Here is a 17,941-nt window from a genome sequence, read left to right as displayed (position 1 = left end):
CACACCATGCATAATCGCGCATCTGAACATACCACCTCGTTAGGGTGCCTCCACATGCGCTTTGCCTAACCATGTTCTCCTAAATTATTTTCTTTTTTACTTTCTTGGAGTGCGTGAAAGCACGTCTCGGCATGCACTCTTGGCCTTAAAGGGGTACTCCGCCGATTTCTTCATGGTCCCCGATTTGCTTGAAATTTTGCTAAACTCGCCAAACAACATCGCCAAAATAGTATCCCAAATATTAGGTCAAAATAATTTTTTTTCACGAAGTTATTGAATTTACAATTTTGGTCCTCACCGTGTTTTTCAAACTGAAAGTCTCTATTGGCAACAATGAAGAAGTGACGTCATTGGAAGTGCAGGGGTTCACTCTTTGGACTGTAGAATTTGTTCCCAACTGATTTGAAGCAGTTTCATGGTGTCAAATGAATGCCTTGGAAGCTCCCTCCAGTCCCCGCGCTCCAGCACGGAACAAATAATTGGCATATTCTATTTTTTAGACTGCTCGCCCGACTGGCAAGCTGAACTTCCACTGACGTCACGGCCCTGAAAAGGGCGGGTATATTTGAATGTCTGTTTTTGCATCATTTTCATTTGCCGATTTCGCAATAACTATTATGAATTTCACGATATTAAATAGCATTCCAGAAAGGGTAAATGCCTGGGAGTCAGAAAATATAGTTAGTTGAGGTAGCTCAAAAATCGGCGGAGTACCCCTTTAACTGTACTACAGTGGCATTTTCTCCCCGGAAATTCCTTCGCCTTCTCTTTGTGAGCGCGTACTTTTGACATGAAATACTACAAAGAATTTCAACACCCAAAACGGAAGAACGTTGAGGCACCCTCCCTCAACTACGGTGTCTGGAACGCGCCTTCGACAGGTGCTCTTACGGAGTCTGCCCATGCGGCGAAGGTGGTCCGGAAGTGACAACAAATTGTCTCACAGGAACCGGTGTGTCACATTCCCGGGTGTCGCGATCCTGGCGGTTGGCCTTAGAAACGCTAGCGAAAATGGAAAGCGGACGCAAGGGTCGTTTTTCTTGGCGCCCCACCACGTGTCCGCTTCGGTTTACGTCGACTATACGGCTACAGCGCAATATACAGCAGGATAAGCGTCTGCCATATTCACCCCCGCCGCTGTCCCACAGCCAGGATCGCGGCAGGCAATAGCATGACAGTTTTATGACATCATCAGTCGAAAATCAACGAACAGTTTTGAAGACGCGGTAAACACACCAGTCGGACACGAGCTCCAGGCACCATATTGAAACCGCAGGCCGCAGCGCCATGGCACAGCTCCAGCTCGGAGACCAAGGGACCGGCCTCCTCCTGCTCTTCTTCTCGCTACTGCTGCTCCTGGGCTGCCTGAGCCTCCTGGCACGCACCCTCAACCCAGCCTTGAGGCTACACCTGGTCCTTGCGCTCTCGCGCCTCCCCAAGGGCTTCATCGAGGGCTACACCTGCCTCTGCCTGGGCCTCCTGGTCACCCTAGTCCTCCAGAGCAGCACGGCTGTCAGCTCCATGCTCACGCTCCTCTCGGCCGCAAGTGAAGTGGACCTGGAGCGCGTGTACCCACTGCTCCTGGGCGCCAACATCGGCACCACGACCACGGGCATCCTGGCCGCCTTAGCGGGAGAGCCGACCCGCGACGCTCTGCAGCTGGCCCTATGCCACAGCTTCCTGAACGTCTACGGCGCGCTCCTCTTTTACCCGGTGCCCTTCATGCGGTTCCCACTGCCCCTGGCCCGACTGTTGGCGAGCACGGCCGCCCAGTACCGCTGGTTCGCGCTCGCCTACCTCCTGGTCCTCTTCGTCAGCCTACCCGTCGTTGTGCTTGCGCTGTCCTTCGTCGGTACCGCCTTATTCAGCGCCATCGGCGTGCCGGTGTTGCTGGCGGCGCTGTCGCTGTTGGTTCTGAACGTGGTCCAGCAGAGGCGGCCTCACTGGCTCCCACCCGTGTTCCGGACGTGGGCCTGGTTGCCGCTGTGGATGCACTCGCTGGCGCCCTTCGACCTGCTTCTGGAGCGGCGGGTGCTCAGCCGCTGCCGCGTCCTGGATGCGTTTCTGGGGAACGCACACTGAACACGCCACGGCGTTCTGTGCCATCACCATCGTCGTAACCGGACGAGCGCTTTGTGGTGTGAACAAGTGGATGCTGTGCACCGCCATGGTTATCTTGGATACGAGGCCCAAAACAACAAAAGCGAGGACATGATCCCCCACTACCGGTGGGGGGCGGGCTATAAGAGGTGCCCAGAGTTGCACCATAAATTATCAATAGCATAATGAACGAAAAAAAGATTTTAATAACGAAATACAAATCATGCCATGTTCGCAATCTAAGCATGAATAGACATTATTACATTATGAAATAGCAAACCCTTATATTTTAATTTAGGTCTATGCAGACACGTTGATGTAGCAAAATAAAATGTGACAAATAGGGTGCCTCAAACATTGTTTTAATCGTGACCACTGCATCTAGACAAGTGAGCGCTCGTCTCAGGTGACCTACGACAGCCCTCTACAAAACACGTTCAGCACTCAGCAGTCTTTGGTGTCTCCGGGAGGCTTAGGCAGGGCGAGTCCAACCAAGCGTGCAGATTCTTCGACACTCCTTTCTTTCCGGCCATGATACTGCTGCTGCAACTCCTAATGAAAGAAAATAGTCTTCAATTAGTCCACTGGAGCACGTCAGCGGCTGCGTGTAACAACGTGAGTGGCGAAAGTACTTGTGCTGTCGGTGTTTTATACAGCGGGAAGACGTCAGTCCGAATGGGCGACTGGCGTCTCCGCTGTAAAAGACATGTTGTCCCTGCAGTGGCACTGCTAGCCCGGGCCTGTAACATCTATCACGCAGTGGTGATGCACGACCGCATGTCGGCACGATGTTCATTTAGATCGAAACAGAAAGGGGTGGAGATTTGAGCTGAGGAACCCGGGTTCTGCAGCGCGAGCTTTTGTATCACATGCTCCGAGCTGCGTAGAGCTATGTCGTACACGGCCCCTAATCCCCCTGGGGCGGTTTGCTCATCTTGCAACCGCGGCTGCGGCCAAGAGGGATTTTTATGTCACGTGACCAGCTTCATGGGGACAAGGAATTACCTAGCGTCCCTGCCTAATGGCTGAGAAATCCGTGTCGCTTCGAGTACCAAAGTTTAATATCGCTCGTAGAAACTGACCGCAGAGGCTTTCAACTGGAGTAAATATGACCCAAAATAAAGGAAAAATCAAGCGAGATAAAAGCGGTGCAGTATAGTTATATAACTACGCCAGCGTCGGCGATACTCGCCTTTTGCTGTAGTCGGGACTTGTCGTCGCGGCGTGAGACTTCCGAGATCAAATCACGCCAAAAACTCTTTTTATTATATTTTTTTTTTTTGTATTTTGCGCGTGTGTCTTATTTTTTAACTGTGATCCTTTTAACAAATCGTCCAAATCATCCACTTGCACTACTGCGCCTTCCGCGGTTTTTACAATTTGTCCCAAGTGTTGAATCGACACACCGGAAGAAAAATAAATATCAGGCCAAGTTAACCTTAATACAATCGTTTTATAATAGGTCTGTTCAATTCGCCTGAACCGGCTGAACTAGTTCAGCAGTGCAGGAACTGGTGCATTCGATTCAACCGAAAGTTGCACGGCCGCTGCACTGGCGTGTTCGATTCACCCCAGTTCTGAACGAGTTCAGACTCAGTTCCTCAAAATCTTGCACCGGCTCCGGAGTCAGTTCAGCGTCCGTGCAGAAGTGGACGACAAGAGCAGACGGCAATAGCAGACGACACTCCTTGTTCGTCTCTGCTCGCGGTACCATTTTTCGCAGCTCTTGCTCAGATGTCTGCGATGTTTAACAATAACGCCGATACGGACGTTGCATTTCCTCTCGTTTATGATAATAACGTAACCGCGGTGGACGCGGAATTGAGATCATAAGGAATTTGATTGATTATGATATTCTGAAAGCGTTTTAGGCACCTGCTCGTGTAGGTTTCGCTCCCCGTAGTAAGTGTTAAAATACTGGCTCACGTAAATTGTTTCTTTTTGATGCTATGTGGGGATCCACAGTGTTGATATTCTTCCTTACCAACACGGGAAAGGTATTGCACTCTTGATAGTCCCCGCCTTCAGTTGCTCTTGGATGCATACTGACGACTCCGATACATTGCAGAGGCCGGGTATTTAGTACATTGGCCCTCACATGCCCCGTAGCTGAGCTTTAATACTGCATGTTTTGTCCGCCGGTATCTGGACGCCCACAAACGGGCCTAAGAAAAACGACGCCGAGAATCGGCATTGGCTTGGTAGTTTTATCCAGGTCTTTCGTGGGATTCAGCATAAACGCTTCAGCTTGACGCCAAAGTTACGGTCGATAACTGTATTGGCCAAAACGCTATCGTCAGGCCTTCGTCTTCGAGGTGACCGCTATCGACCGCGCGCTGCCACCAGTGACCCTCGACGCAAAATCATCCTGATGCCGTGAACCTATCGTCGAAATGCGAAACTGGAGAGACTAGGATTGAATATACTATTGCTAAATGAATGTGAAGGACGCAAACGGTAATGGAAACGATAGGAACTAAGCGGCCGTTAAAAATGCAGACAGAAACACATTTCGTGCAGAAAACGTTTTTAATTTACGCGCATAAAAAAGAATCACAGAACAGATTCCGTTATTATACTTGAAAACTAAGGAAACACGAATGGTCTCATCAAACCGCGACGAATTAAATGTTGCATACGACGTGGCGAGGAGAAACCAGAGCCAACAGATGCAGACGACACCCAGCGCTTCCGCTTGTAAAGCCGATCACAGCGCCAGTCCTAGCGCGGCGGCTGCACTGGTTCTGCGCCGCCGCTGCACGGCTCCTGCACTCCTCTGAACTCGAACAGAACTAGTTCAGAACTTTCTAGCCGAATCGAACAGACCTAATGTTTATTAAAAAGGAACCAAGATTACAGCATCGGTATAACCTTCACACAAACGAGGCCGAAAAAAGCTTTCTTCCCCCAGCCACTACATGCACTTTTGTGTGTTTTCAAATATACGACGCTCTTGTTACGACTCCTTTCAACAACAGGAGGCGCCTAATTCGCACTTATACACACTGTGATAGTAACAATTAAAAAAAAAAAAAAAAACTTCCACCATTTCAGCGCAAGAAAAAAAAAAATTCCGGCGTGCTTTGAACCCGGAACTTTCACGCCGAGACGACAAGCACTGGCGCTCTTACCTCTCGACTAAAGCAGAAGGCTCAGGACTCCAGCGCTGGTGCGGAGACATAAGGAAGTTTTAGAATAACGTACGGTATTTTAGCGCACGCTAGCGCTAAATTTAGCGCTTGCTTTAGCGCACGCGACGCAAGAGACTTTTAGAATAGCGTTTCTCCGCCGAGACGCAAAGGCCCAAGCATCGCGCTTGCAACACCACCAAGATACAGTCACGATTTTTATTTCACACACGAGATGCTGCAACTTGAGAAAAAACAAGATTTTTGGTCCGGAGTAACAATTTTACATTCGTTTAAACGTGAGAGTGCGACGCGAGCGGTCGACCGGTCGTGTCCGCCGCATGCGTCGCCTCGGCAAGAGTGTACTACACACTTAAAATTTTTACACCCTTATTCGTGTAAATGGCTGGTCCTCTGGCTAACGCCTTTATTCGTGTAAGGGTGTTAGCCGCCGGAGGTGGTGAAAAACGTGTTAACTGCTAACACCCTAAAAACAATATGGCGGCCAGTATGCGACAGGCGATACGAGCCTGGCGAGCCGTACGCGGCTTCTCGCCGGAGCAAGAGCATACGGCTCGCACGCTCGTTTGGTGTCATCTGTAGGCGCAAAAACCTTTCCAAACATCTCTATGTCCAAGCGCCAACACCGCAAATAATACGAGTAAGGCCGAAACCGCTGGAGGCTGAACAGCCGAGACTGTCGCCGAAGTCTCGCTCGGCCTGCTCAATGCCGGTCGCATTTTCATCGCATCAGAAGCGCTTATAAAGAAGGGATAGCTTTACAAAACACTGACAGGCTGGCTTTATTGAACAAAACGCCCACTTGCCGTGGACAAGTTGACAACGAATCGCTCCGACACCCTCTGTCGACAGCGGCTAGGAGGTATCGCACTCGCGCTCCGTGTGGCTCTCGATTAACTATTGCCTGTGCTCACCTCTGTTACGTGCGTTATCCACTCATGAACGTTTGTGCGTGAACAGCGGCATTCAGCACCTAGAACACGCGCTGGGGAAGCCGCCTAACCTCCTTTTGTTGCAATCAGGCAGCATAACACGGCGACACAGCTACCAGGCTACCAGCGGAACCGTCCGAACCGAACAACTCGGAGCGATCAACACGACGGATGGACTAATGGCATCCAGCCCTCTAATAGTTATAGATCATCAACCGCCACACTTTTCAAATTGGGCGGCGACAACCCCCATCTAGCGACGAAAAAAAAAAAGTGATAAACATTTGAAAAAAGAAAACAGCAGTTTTTCTTGTTGCCCACCGCGCGGTTACATTCACTCACGACATCGACATACACACAACACTGCACATACACACGGGCATACAAGCACTGATCAATTGCACAACACACAACAAATACTACGTACAACCTACTTTTTTTTTTTTTTTCTTTATTGCCGTTTTTACAAGTCACTCACTGCGTACATGTCTGAGGTAGTAAAACAGCAGAAATGACAGTGTTACTTTCTACCAGCCGGCCTTTGGGCTAGTAGAATAAATTAAAATGATTTCAAATGCCTAACGGTTTCCGCACATTGAATCCAATCTGGCACGCAGCTCTGTGCCTTGTGTACTTCTACAATCAAGGCAAGACTCTCGCCGAAATATTCCCGAGCCTCACGCGCGTCGATATCGGCATGGCGCGTAGCCATCCGAGACCGCCAAATACTATGCAGGCCCAGTAACATAATCATATCAAAGGGCACGCCGTCCTCGTTTTCAACTGGAAGGTATCTAATTCCCTGCATGTCTAACGGAAAATCCTTCTTCAGGGTGCGTTGGAGGACATCCCAGAAGAAGACGCCATCCCAGCACTCCAGGAATACATGCTCGATTGTCTCGGGCTTTTTACACAAAAAACAGTGGTCGCCCCACGGGACGAATAGTCCCTTTTCTTTCATCCATGTCTTTACAGTTAAGGTGCCGGTGTGTAATTTGAAAAAGAATGACTTAACACCAGGCGGGACGAGCATTCTCTTAACGCGCTTTAAGACATCCTGTCCCGGGCCCGCACAATACAAGCTTCTATACAAAGGTACGGGAAAGAAAACGCCACATAGATCTCTATACAACTTTTTTCTGGATACTTGGCTCAAATACTCAAAAGAAAACCTGGCTGCCAAAAATTTACTTGAAAAGACAACTTCCTTGAGATATCCGTGGATGCCGCCTGGCACCCATGCCGAGGAAACGATAAACTCAGGCATATGTCTGCACAGTCTCACCTGGTAGACTGTTCGTAGAAACGGGTCACTGACATCCCGAAAGTAAATAAAACGATTCACAACTTGGCGCAAAAATAAATGTGACAATCCTAGTCCACCATCGCGGACGCGCCGAAAGAGGTTCATACGACTCGTCCGTTCAAATGACGAGCCCCAAATAAAAACAGCAAAGACGCGGTGAATTTTTTGAACATATTAACTCGGGAGCAATGCAATACCTGTAGCACGTACCACAGTTTGCTAACAAGAAACAAATTGCACACTGTGGCACGGGCAAAAATAGACAATTCCCAACCTCTCCAGCCCTCCACTCTCTCGCGCAGTTCTAGCGCCCGCCTGCGCCAATAAGGCTCACTGTCGCTGTAATTCTCCAGAGGTACGCCCAAATAGTTCACAGGAGTTGTTGACCACCTTAAATTTTGAAACACACTGGGAGTGGAAAACCAGCGACCATGCCAAAAACCCAAACACTTATCCCAGTTCACAGCGCTTCCACCAACAGCACAAAAACGTTTAACTATGTTCACAACTTCAACTATGCTTTCTTGATTCGTGCAAAACACAGCGATATCGTCAGCGTAAGCTAAAATACGTGCTTCAGATGCAAAAAGATTAAACCCGCGGATACTGTTGCTTCTAATGATGCTCAAGCAAAACGATTCTATGTAAATGCAAAAAAGGAGAGGTGAAAGAGGACATCCTTGGCGTACGGAACGCTCTACTTTGATGCGCTTTCCAACCGACCGATTTACTATAAGACTGGTGGTACAACCGCTGTACGCCATTCGCACACCTTCTCGTAAAACTGAACCGACATTTACATGGTCTAAAACAGTTAACATAAGATCATGCGGTACCCGATCGAAAGCTTTTTCGAGGTCAATTTGTAGCATGGCTACACCCCTATTCATGACATCACTACACTCCAGCACGTTCCGAGCCTTTTGAATATTTGTAAAAATAGTTCTTCCCTTTATCCCGCACGTTTGGTGGGGACCAACTAGTTCTGTTATTACCGATTGCAGTCGTCTGGCCAGAATTTTCATTAGTACTTTATAGTCGATATTAGTTAAACTTATGGGGCGATAAGCTGTGACCTGTCTTAGTTTGATTTCGTCTTCTGTTTTGGGAATCAACACAGTGTGCGACGACAAAAACGTAGGTGGTAGGACATTTAGTTCAAATGATTCGTTGAAAACGTTAGTTAAGATAGGCGAAATCTCATGTTTAAACGCCTTATAAAATGCGGCGCTTAGCCCGTCAGGACCCGGGGACTTTACCGGGTTCAGTGCCTCGATTGCTATTTTAACCTCCTCGTCTGTGAAGGGTTCCTCCAATACTTCCCTTGTTCCGTCGTTTCATTTTTAAAACACTCTGTCTGAACAGAGGTATGAGCAAACAGCGTACTGTAATAGTCATAAAAGGCACGCTCTATCTCTGACCCTTCCCTGCTAACTACCCCACCATATTCTATTTCAAATATCTCGTTTCGGCGCGCGTTCCTTTTTTCAAGGCCTAGGGCACGCTTAGTGGGCGTCTCCCCAGCCATCAGCCTACCAGCCCGCGCTCGAACCAAAGCTCCGCGATAACGCTCTCTGTCTATAAGTTCAAGCTTTGCCTTCAAAGTACAGATGTCATCTCTGAATGTACCCGGCATTTTGCCATCTTCCCTAATCAGCGTTTGCAAGCTGCATCGCAGCAACGTTTCGTTTCTTTTCTCTTCATTTTTGAATTGCGCTCGCTCTTTCTAGTGCTTTTATCTTTATTTCCTGCTTAAAAAGTTCCCATTTCGTCCCATATTCCGATTTTTGCCCATTCTCTACTTTATCCAAAGAAGCCTGCACTTGGGCTCTAAAAACTTCGTCCTCCAAAAGCTTGGAGTTGAATTTCCATAACTCCCAGCTAAACGAATTTTTCTTTTCCTTGTGACCATTAATGCAAGCAGAAACCAGACAATGATCGCTGAAAGACACCGCGCGTACACTGTACTCGCAACACAAAGGAAGCAGCTCCAACGAAACATACAGTCTATCCAAGCGGGCATGACTCGACCCTTGAAAATGGGTAAACTTCACCTCCCGCCCGCTTCTGAGGCATTCACCGACGTCGTCGAGGCCACACTCATTGACTATGGCACTCAGACTCGCGGTGCTCGAATCACTATAGGCAGTGGAACTGGTCTTGTCGCCCGAAGAACAAACACAATTAAAATCCCCCAGAAAAATAAGAAGCCGATCGCAGTTGCAGTAATGGCGAATGCCGTCAAAAAAGATGCGCCTTTCTTCAACTCTAGTTGGGGCATACACACAGATAACACGCCATTCGAAGGAAGAAAAACTTAAATCACACACTACAAAACGGCCCGACGCGCACGAAGTCACGGACTGAACTGTAGCTCCTAAGCAATGACGTATAAGCAAAAAACACCCTGCCGACGTACCCACCGCATGGCTGACACAGACGTCGTATCGCGCCGTAAAGAGCCTTACCATAATGTCAGTCTGCTCCACGCTCTCTATTTTAGTCTCCTGCACGGCGACAATGTCCAGGTCATGCTCCGTCACGAGGCGGTAAAGTTGGTTCATACAAACCAACAAGTGCCCCGAGCGGTATATATGCCCTCCTATTTCGCGCATCGGTTAGCCCAGTGACCACGCTAGTCTTAATCAAGATATGAAAAGATTACGCCAATTTTATTATTCAATCATATTTTTTCTCCATTTGTCTTAGGTAGGTACACATATCCCTTAATAACTTCTTACAGCATAATGTATTATAATGATACGCGCCTAACTTCTAGTAACTCAACGTGAGTGACGAGAAAAAAAAATCGTGTGAATTCTGTCTGGCAACCACACTCGCGGCGTGGTTGCTATGGCGACGCCGTCGGTACGCGCGCCGGCAGCCGTCCAGCTGGTTCGGCCGTTCGGCTGGTTCGGCTACGGCCGAGTGCGCGAGTCCACGGTGAACTCCGCGAACGCAATCGAGAAAACAAAGCGTCGACTACTGAAGCTGTACGTAATCGAGTTTCCGCCCGTTCGCTGCCGAATTCTTCGTAGTCTTCTTCCGCCCGTTCGAAAGGGAACAGCCTACCAGTACGATTACCGCCGTGGCTTCGGTGGCTTCATCTTCGGAGGGAACTGCCTGATGCACCCGCGTTCCAAAACGCGGGTGCATCAGGCAGCGCAACGTGGCGCGGTCCGCGCACAAAGTCGGTAAGTAAACAAAACACTCAATGCCGTTCCACTCCTTTTTTTTTATTTACGGGGGCGCGCGGTGTTTCTGGGTGCCTTAAGGTATGGGAAAGCAACCGGAAAAATCGGCTCCTGATCGACCATGGGGTGAAAATTTCAAGGCGTATCGTACGCAAACGACAGCGTTTGCCAGCGGAAGACTCGGTCGTCCGTGGCGAACGCATTTTAGTATTTTTAAGGATGTTCTAGCTGCAAAAGAAAGGAGCGCCTTAAAATTTCACTAGGTAAAATACACTGCTGAGGAAACGACGCCCCTTTGCGTGCAGGCGCCGATTTTTCCGGCAGAGTTTAGCGCGCTGTGAAATGCAGTGTGCATTTAGGGAGAGTTTTGGCATAATATAATGTTGCTCATTGGAAATAAAAAAAAAAAAGAAATGCTGGCATCATATGTTTACACACTCTTAGTCATTTTTGGAATCTTAAGTACCCTTTTTGTGGCCGGTATTGGACGCCAGCACATTTTACGTAGGAACGAAGAGTGGAATCCGGCCAATTCCCTTCCACATTAACATCAAATGAGTGCTGTGAAAGCAAAGAAGAAAGTGAGGGTGAAACAGTTCCTGCAGTAGTAAGTGCCAGAAACAAGAAAAGTGCCCCGAAGTGGAAAATATACTCCCTTGAAAAGGGTCCAAAAGAAATAGAGGTTATCAGGTATACCACCGAGCGTCACAGACATGGACACTTCATTTCAGTTTTTTAAATGCCCATGCCCTGATGAGCTGTTTACAGCGATATTTGAGGGGACCATCCTGTATTGAACTCAATGCCACCATGAACACCATTTTCGGGTTCTGGTCACGCCTCCACGCAGGATGTCCTGCTTCAGATCAAGGAGGATATCCTTGACAGAATCTCCTGTACGACAACGCGGGCGGTCCTGGCCCTGGATATAAAGGGCGCCTTTGACAACGTCAGTCACACGCTGGTGTTCGAGAACTTGGCCTCAACTGGGTGCGGGCCCCGGATGTATGATTATGTGCGAGACTTCCTGAGCAACTGGATGGCCACCATCGGAATCGAGTCCATCCGCACAAGCACCATCCCGATACCGAGCAAGGGCAACCGGCAAGGCTCGGTCCTGTCACCCACCTTGTTACCTGGCGATGTGCAAGCCGCCTCCTCTACTGGAACAAATTCCCCGGATGAAGCATACACTCTATGCCACTCTATGTGGACGACCTGACGATTTGGGCTACGTCGGGATCGGACAGCGGGAGGCAAGACTTCCTCGAAGAAGTCATTGAGACGGTGCAGAACTACCTCGAGGCCGGCAACCTCCAGCGCGCCCCCGATAAGTCTCAGCTGTTGCTCCTCCGCGCGGGCAAGCCAATTCCCGAAGAAGAAGAAGGCGGACATCCGCCTCACGTTAAAGGATGGTACCCCCGTGCCGGTGGTGAAGCGGGTTCGGATCCTGGGGCCTTCACCTCCAGCGGGACGGCGGAGCCAAGTACACGGTCGACCGACTCGTCAAGACAACCACGCAAGTCATGCGCATGGTGAGAAGGATAACGAGTCACAGACACGGGCTCGAGGAGTCGGACCTGATCCGGCTGACCCAACCACTCGTCGTGAGCCACATCGCCTGCGCAAATCCGTATCTCAACCTGACCTGCTGTCGAGAGGTAAGGGCAAGATGGACGTGATTATTCGCAAGGGGTACTAGCTGGCACTGGGGGTGCCGCCGTACGCGTCGAACGCCAAGCTCCGGCTGCTAAGTGTAAACAACACCTTCCAGGAACTCATCAACATGCACCTAGCCAGTCAGTGGGAGCACCTGGCCCTCACACTGAGTGGGCGGCATGCCCCGAGCTCGCTCGGCATCCCCATCCCCGCATCGCAATGCGAGGCTATCCAGCTGCTGCTGGCCCTTTGGGACAAGATCCAGGTGGCACAAATCCCGTGGAAGCTGAACCCATATTTGCATCCAGGTCGCTGGATGGCTCCCGGTCCCTTGATTCCGCTTGGTCCCGTCGTGTAGCATAGGGCCCCTGGTAGCAATCGGTTGTTAGCCCAGCATTTAAGCATACTCCAGCCTTTTTGTATGTAAAACAAAACAATTACTGCAACTGAATACTTCTTACCTGACAATAATCGTAGTTTGCACTGCTCAATGCCCTTCTGTTTTATCTAAAATACCGCAAAAGTACTCCGAGTACTGGTCGGAGCACTGCGGTGCAGGTGAAGTTTCTACTTCACCTGTTGCCCTTCTGTTTTATCTAAAGTACCGCAACTAAGTACTCCGAGTACCGGTCGGAGCTCTGCGGTGCCAGGTGAAGTTTCTGCTTATAAAAAAGTGTCTGCCCAAAAGCTTGCTTCGGTACCACGAGCTGCAACAGGAAGCCTGATGCAGAGGCTTTAAGAGCAAGCTCCATGCTTTGAATGTTGCTAAACATGCGCGCTTGTGCAGTGCAACTGTCGTTCAGGACAACGTGCTCATTCTTGGCATTTCAGTTTCACTTGCACTTAAAGGGATGTTGAACCGAAATCTGGATTCCATAAAACACGGCGGCAAAAGCGTGCAACAAGATGCTACAAACACCAAAACATCACTCATACAGCGATATTTCGAATGGATGACCTTATTTTTAAAAATAGGAGGCGCATTTGACAGATTTGTTTGTCTTGTTTCTCCGAGAAGGAAAGGGAACGACCTCGCGTCTTCTCCGCCTCGCCGCCTTGAGGGGGCGAAGCAGAGAGAGGAGAAAACGAGATATCTTGACGTCACGCGCCTCATCGGCCTCGTTCAATCTCAACCTCTTTCTCCAAAAATACGGCCGTCCATTCGAGATATCGCCTTGTGACTACGAGTAGTGTTTTAGGGATTGTAGCGTCCCGCCTACGGCTTGTGCATCGTTTTCTGAAATCCAAATTTCGATTCACCAGCCCTTTAAAGGGAAACGGAGTGTGGCAGCGATGGGATGATTTCTTGTGTCAGCCGGAGTTGCCTACCATTACCACTGTAGGGCAGCAAAGGCTACAGGCATGCAAGAGCGACTTTGAGAAGCGCTTTCGCAGAACAAGAGCTTGCGATAGAGCGTGTACTAGCTCGCACTTGTCGCCTTCGACCGCGCTGTCACCCTGGCAAGCCTTCGGCAACATTTTCAGAATGCCCGCATTCTTCAAGAAAGCCACAATGTTATGAATATACCACAACAATGCCTGGCTTTTATTTTTTTTTTCTAAAAAAGAGCATTTATGAAACTTTGAAAATGCAGCAGTGCACGTTCATTACCTTCGGTACTGCTTAGTACGTGCTCACTCACGCTCACCTTATCCAGGCTGAAAAGCTTGTGCTCGGACGGGGCATATTGAACACTGGTGGTGTCTTTTGACTGAAGTAATATACAAAGTATGAACAGGAGTGATAAAGAAACACAACATTTAATGCCGGTCATCTCCACTTTTAAAAAGTATCTCAACGTGAGATTAATTTGACATTTCGTAGTAAGGGTGATGAATTCCAGACAGGGTGACACAAACCGTTTTGATAAAAACGTAAAAACAAAATGTAACTACTCCATACAGGTGCCCAATAGTTTGATGACTAGGAAACAACACGGAGGACTAGAGAAACGTGATGAATATAAACGAATAAAGCTGGTCATGAATTAAAGCATACTTAGGTATGTGAGCCACACAACTTGCAGCTGCCATCTCAAGAAAAACAAACAAAGCCTTTAATGATTTCGAAAATCGGAACAATCCTGGCAGGAGTTTCACAGACTTTGGCGATTGCACTATGTGATCAGCAATCAGGCTACAGGTGTTTTCTTGATTGTATTAATCACCTTGATTGCAACTGGCCGTAGCTGTGAGTAGATTAGAATAAGACAAAGCCTCTCAAGAAGGCAGCTCGTATTGTACGTCTTCTGGCCATGGGCGAAGCCGAAAAGCCAGTAGGCTGCCATGACCACAGTAAAGCCTTCTAAAAGCCGAATGGTTCCCTCCTGCATATAAAAGCAGAATTGATTCAGTCAGAGAATAATAAAGGCCGCACTGATGAGTATGATTTTAAGCATGAAATGCTTTTAGCTCCCGGCCACCAAACTGATGACATATCTTTTCGGGAACTAATGCCAAAAATCACTTCAAAACATCCCAGGTTTCGAAGTTTTTCTTATTTGAAACCGGCTTTGAAACCTACTGGGTCTCGAAGTCAGTTTTGGATCAGAAACGTGTGCACTAGCAGGGTTCAAAATTTGCTGTCAAAATTTTGTTTCCTTGAGACAAGGAAACAAAAAGGAACATACACACCACCGTCTCAAAACCAGCACAGCATACAGCTGTCATTTATTTCCACAAGTCTTCTTCCTTGTCATCCCACACGCTACACATGCTATGGAACCTATTCCTATACACACTATGAAACCTATTGATTCCGAACTACAGCTTTAAAAAAATTATCCAACATTCAAATTACTTTTTTGTATGACATCTCACTACCAAATCCTAAACCAAGAGCGCATCATTCGTTTAAACCGTTTGAAGCAATCGCCTGACGAGGAGCCCGTTGTCGTCACGCTTTGACGGCGCACTTTAGTTCACCTTTCTGCCGCCGTCTTGGTGGGGGGTCTCAGGCATTGTCCCCGCGCAAATATTACCACAACTGTTTAATTGATTGGTGCGGCACACAAACTTCTGTTCGGGCTGGAACTTGGTCAACAGTGTCTGAGATGAGCCCGACGCCCATTTCAGACGTCAAATAAAATTTCGAAATTGCTTTTATAATCTCTAAGAGTTTGAATGCAGGCGTCTGGAATTCGCAAAATTTAGTGGCCGCGATTATGTCCTCTGTGACCAATTTGCAAAAATAAATGGTTTTACAGTAATGATCCAGATTGTGATTTATTGGGAATTAACCAGTGCTGTTAATAACATGCTCTGTATTGTCCGCTCTGCTGGCGTTTTTTCTGCCGTCATTGCATCCACGCAGCTTGAAAGTGCACTGCTTTATGCGACAGGTGGCATGCACACACCGTGGCACTCCACTTCATAGCGTGGCATGTGGTGGCAGCAAAAGGCTCTGCCAAAAACATGCTAAGCACAGCATTTGTGGCGGCAGAAAAGATACAAGGCTATTATCTTGTTCCCGAGAGTATAGTAGGTTGCAGGTTAAGACGGTACGGTGAGGGGAAGAAGCTCCGTCTACACTCTTTCCACTTTAGCAGGAAGGATGCTATAGAGAAAAGAACGAAACCGCCAATCGTGGCAAGCAAACCCTTTTTGGACTGGCAGAAGTGATGGGAGACGCCAGGCAGTGTAAAAAAAGGTGAAGGAGGGGGGGGGGGGGGGGGGGGGGTGGACTGCAAACGTGTTTACCAGGAATAAAAAGGGGGAAGAGTGAAAGGAGGTATTCTTCTGTGGATTCCTTTTTCTCCCGGGGCTGTGAATGTGCCATGGCCGGACTGGGCTCAACTCAATGCCCCAAATCATATTTAAAAAAAAAAATTATTGCCGGCAGAGTTTTGCGGACTCCTAAAACGCCTTTACGGAGAGGTTCCACAAACCCTCTTTCCAGAACCGTTGGCCTAGATTGCGCGCATGGGCATCTGCAGTACGTTTTGCAGGAAAAGGAGGGGGAGGGGGGCAAACCTCGTTTTCTTTCAAAGTTATAGGTTTGAAAGCTACACCCCTTCAGAATAATCCCCCCCCCCCTTTTCCGCCACTTTGCTGACGCCCATGATTGTGGGCACCTCATCACTTACAAAATGTTTCCTAGGACCCATGTGTAGAAAGTAGGAGCCACCATTCAAGCCCCTGTCATGACTACAGTGCAGACATATCACAATAGCAGGGAAGAACAATAAATAATAATGGACAGTCTGACAGGAAACAATATTGGTACAGTTTCAGACTCGCCACTCAGCTTGCCAGCTGAGCCAGGCTAGAAAAACGAAATTGGCAAAGTGAATGAGTTGCGAGTATAAAGATGCAACAACAAAACCCTGCTGGAGTTCTTAGAAAATGTTGGGGCCTTCTTGTCAATGGAAAAGGCACTCAGTAATTAAATCCAATACTCTTTCGGATAGTGAGATTGATATTGTGGTAAGGTGGGTGCTTGTCCCAAGCTCTTGTTTTAGCACCAGTGGGTGTCAAGTTACACACAGCCAGAAAACAAATCAGCATAGCCAAACGAAGCACAGGACAATTGCATCCGTAAAATAGCCGATGTTCCATATTTCAATTAGTTTTTGATCTCACTCTGCGCAGCACACAATTCATAGCAGACGATTGTCCTTTTGGCTCTGTTCGCAGATGACTTGCCAGTCTGTTCGTCGTTTTGTTTCTGTGAGAGAATGATACCTACCTAGTAGCAAACAAACTCATTATTATTCCCTCATGCTAGCAGACGATGCGTCTGGTAGCGGTATTTTATAGCGAGTTTGTTTCACACGCACTGGCACCGTTCGAGTTCTCTCCCAGAATGCATCGCACTCGCAGAGTGTTGCACTGAGAACTGGACTCAAACGAATTCGCCAAATGCACCAAGTGCGGAAGACTGATGCTGCCGCCATCTATGTTGTAGAAAGAATACCGACCTCAAACCGAAACTGGCGCCTTGCTGTTCGGAGTGATGGGTGGGAATGCGAGAGTACAGTCGCTACCAACGTTTATCTACAAACGTTGGTCGCTGCAGCCTGTAGTTTATAGTTGCGATGACTTCAAGCAACTCGGCTGTCATAGGGATAGTTACAGACGGCGTAAATTTCCGCAACCAGCAGTCTACAAAGCAGCTGGTTGCGATCTTTCAATTCTCATAACCGTTTACACTGAAGAAAATGGATGATGCTGTCCGAGCAGAAGCTTGATCCATTTCAGCATGGCATTATGCGTGGACCACTGAAAGGGTACGCCTCAAAACTAGTCTGCTGGAATACCCAGCAAAACTTTTCGATTTCGATCGTCATTACAGGTGGATCAGATATTAGCTTTGGTGAGGGCGTCGAGAACGAGAGCTTTCTCGAACAAAATATGACGGGGCAAGTTAGCTGAAGTAGGTAAATGTTAAACATGATGATGTTGCCCAAGCCTCGGGTAAAATCACTAAATTTAGCTTTCTCTGATGCTTATTGGGCAGTCAAAGTTTCTGCTGGGGCAGTTTTGTCGACAAATGTTCAATTTTTCACCCGCACAAGTTGGTGATAAGCATCTTGGGGGCCGCTGATGCATTTGTTCTGAGCATTTCTTTACACACTGGTATATTTCAGCGTTTTTATGGCA

General features: G+C 48.2%; 2 protein-coding genes across 2 annotated transcripts in view; one reads left to right on the top strand and one right to left on the bottom strand.

The window, feature by feature from the left end:
* Positions 1 to 1,287: 1,287 nt before the first annotated feature.
* LOC115317678 (sodium-dependent phosphate transport protein 2C-like) lies at positions 1,288 to 2,082 on the top strand. The gene has a single exon (XM_040217141.1). The coding sequence runs from the start codon at positions 1,288 to 1,290 to the stop codon at positions 2,080 to 2,082; it is 795 nt and encodes a 264-aa protein (XP_040073075.1).
* A 364-nt stretch (positions 2,083 to 2,446) lies between these two features.
* Positions 2,447 to 17,941, bottom strand: part of LOC121836118 (protein FMC1 homolog) — an 87,438-nt gene continuing 71,943 nt past the window's right edge. Inside the window, exon 3 of the mRNA XM_042290863.1 lies at positions 2,447 to 2,652. Coding sequence (XP_042146797.1) covers positions 2,545 to 2,652 — 108 coding nt within the window. The 3' untranslated portion in view covers positions 2,447 to 2,544. The remainder of the gene's footprint in view (positions 2,653 to 17,941) is intronic.

The sequence above is a fragment of the Ixodes scapularis genome, unplaced genomic scaffold (assembly GCF_016920785.2).
Source record: "Ixodes scapularis isolate PalLabHiFi unplaced genomic scaffold, ASM1692078v2 PGA_scaffold0__279_contigs__length_252992795, whole genome shotgun sequence".
Lineage (NCBI taxonomy): Eukaryota > Metazoa > Arthropoda > Arachnida > Ixodida > Ixodidae > Ixodes > Ixodes scapularis.
This window is presented reverse-complemented; position numbering and strand designations above follow the sequence as displayed.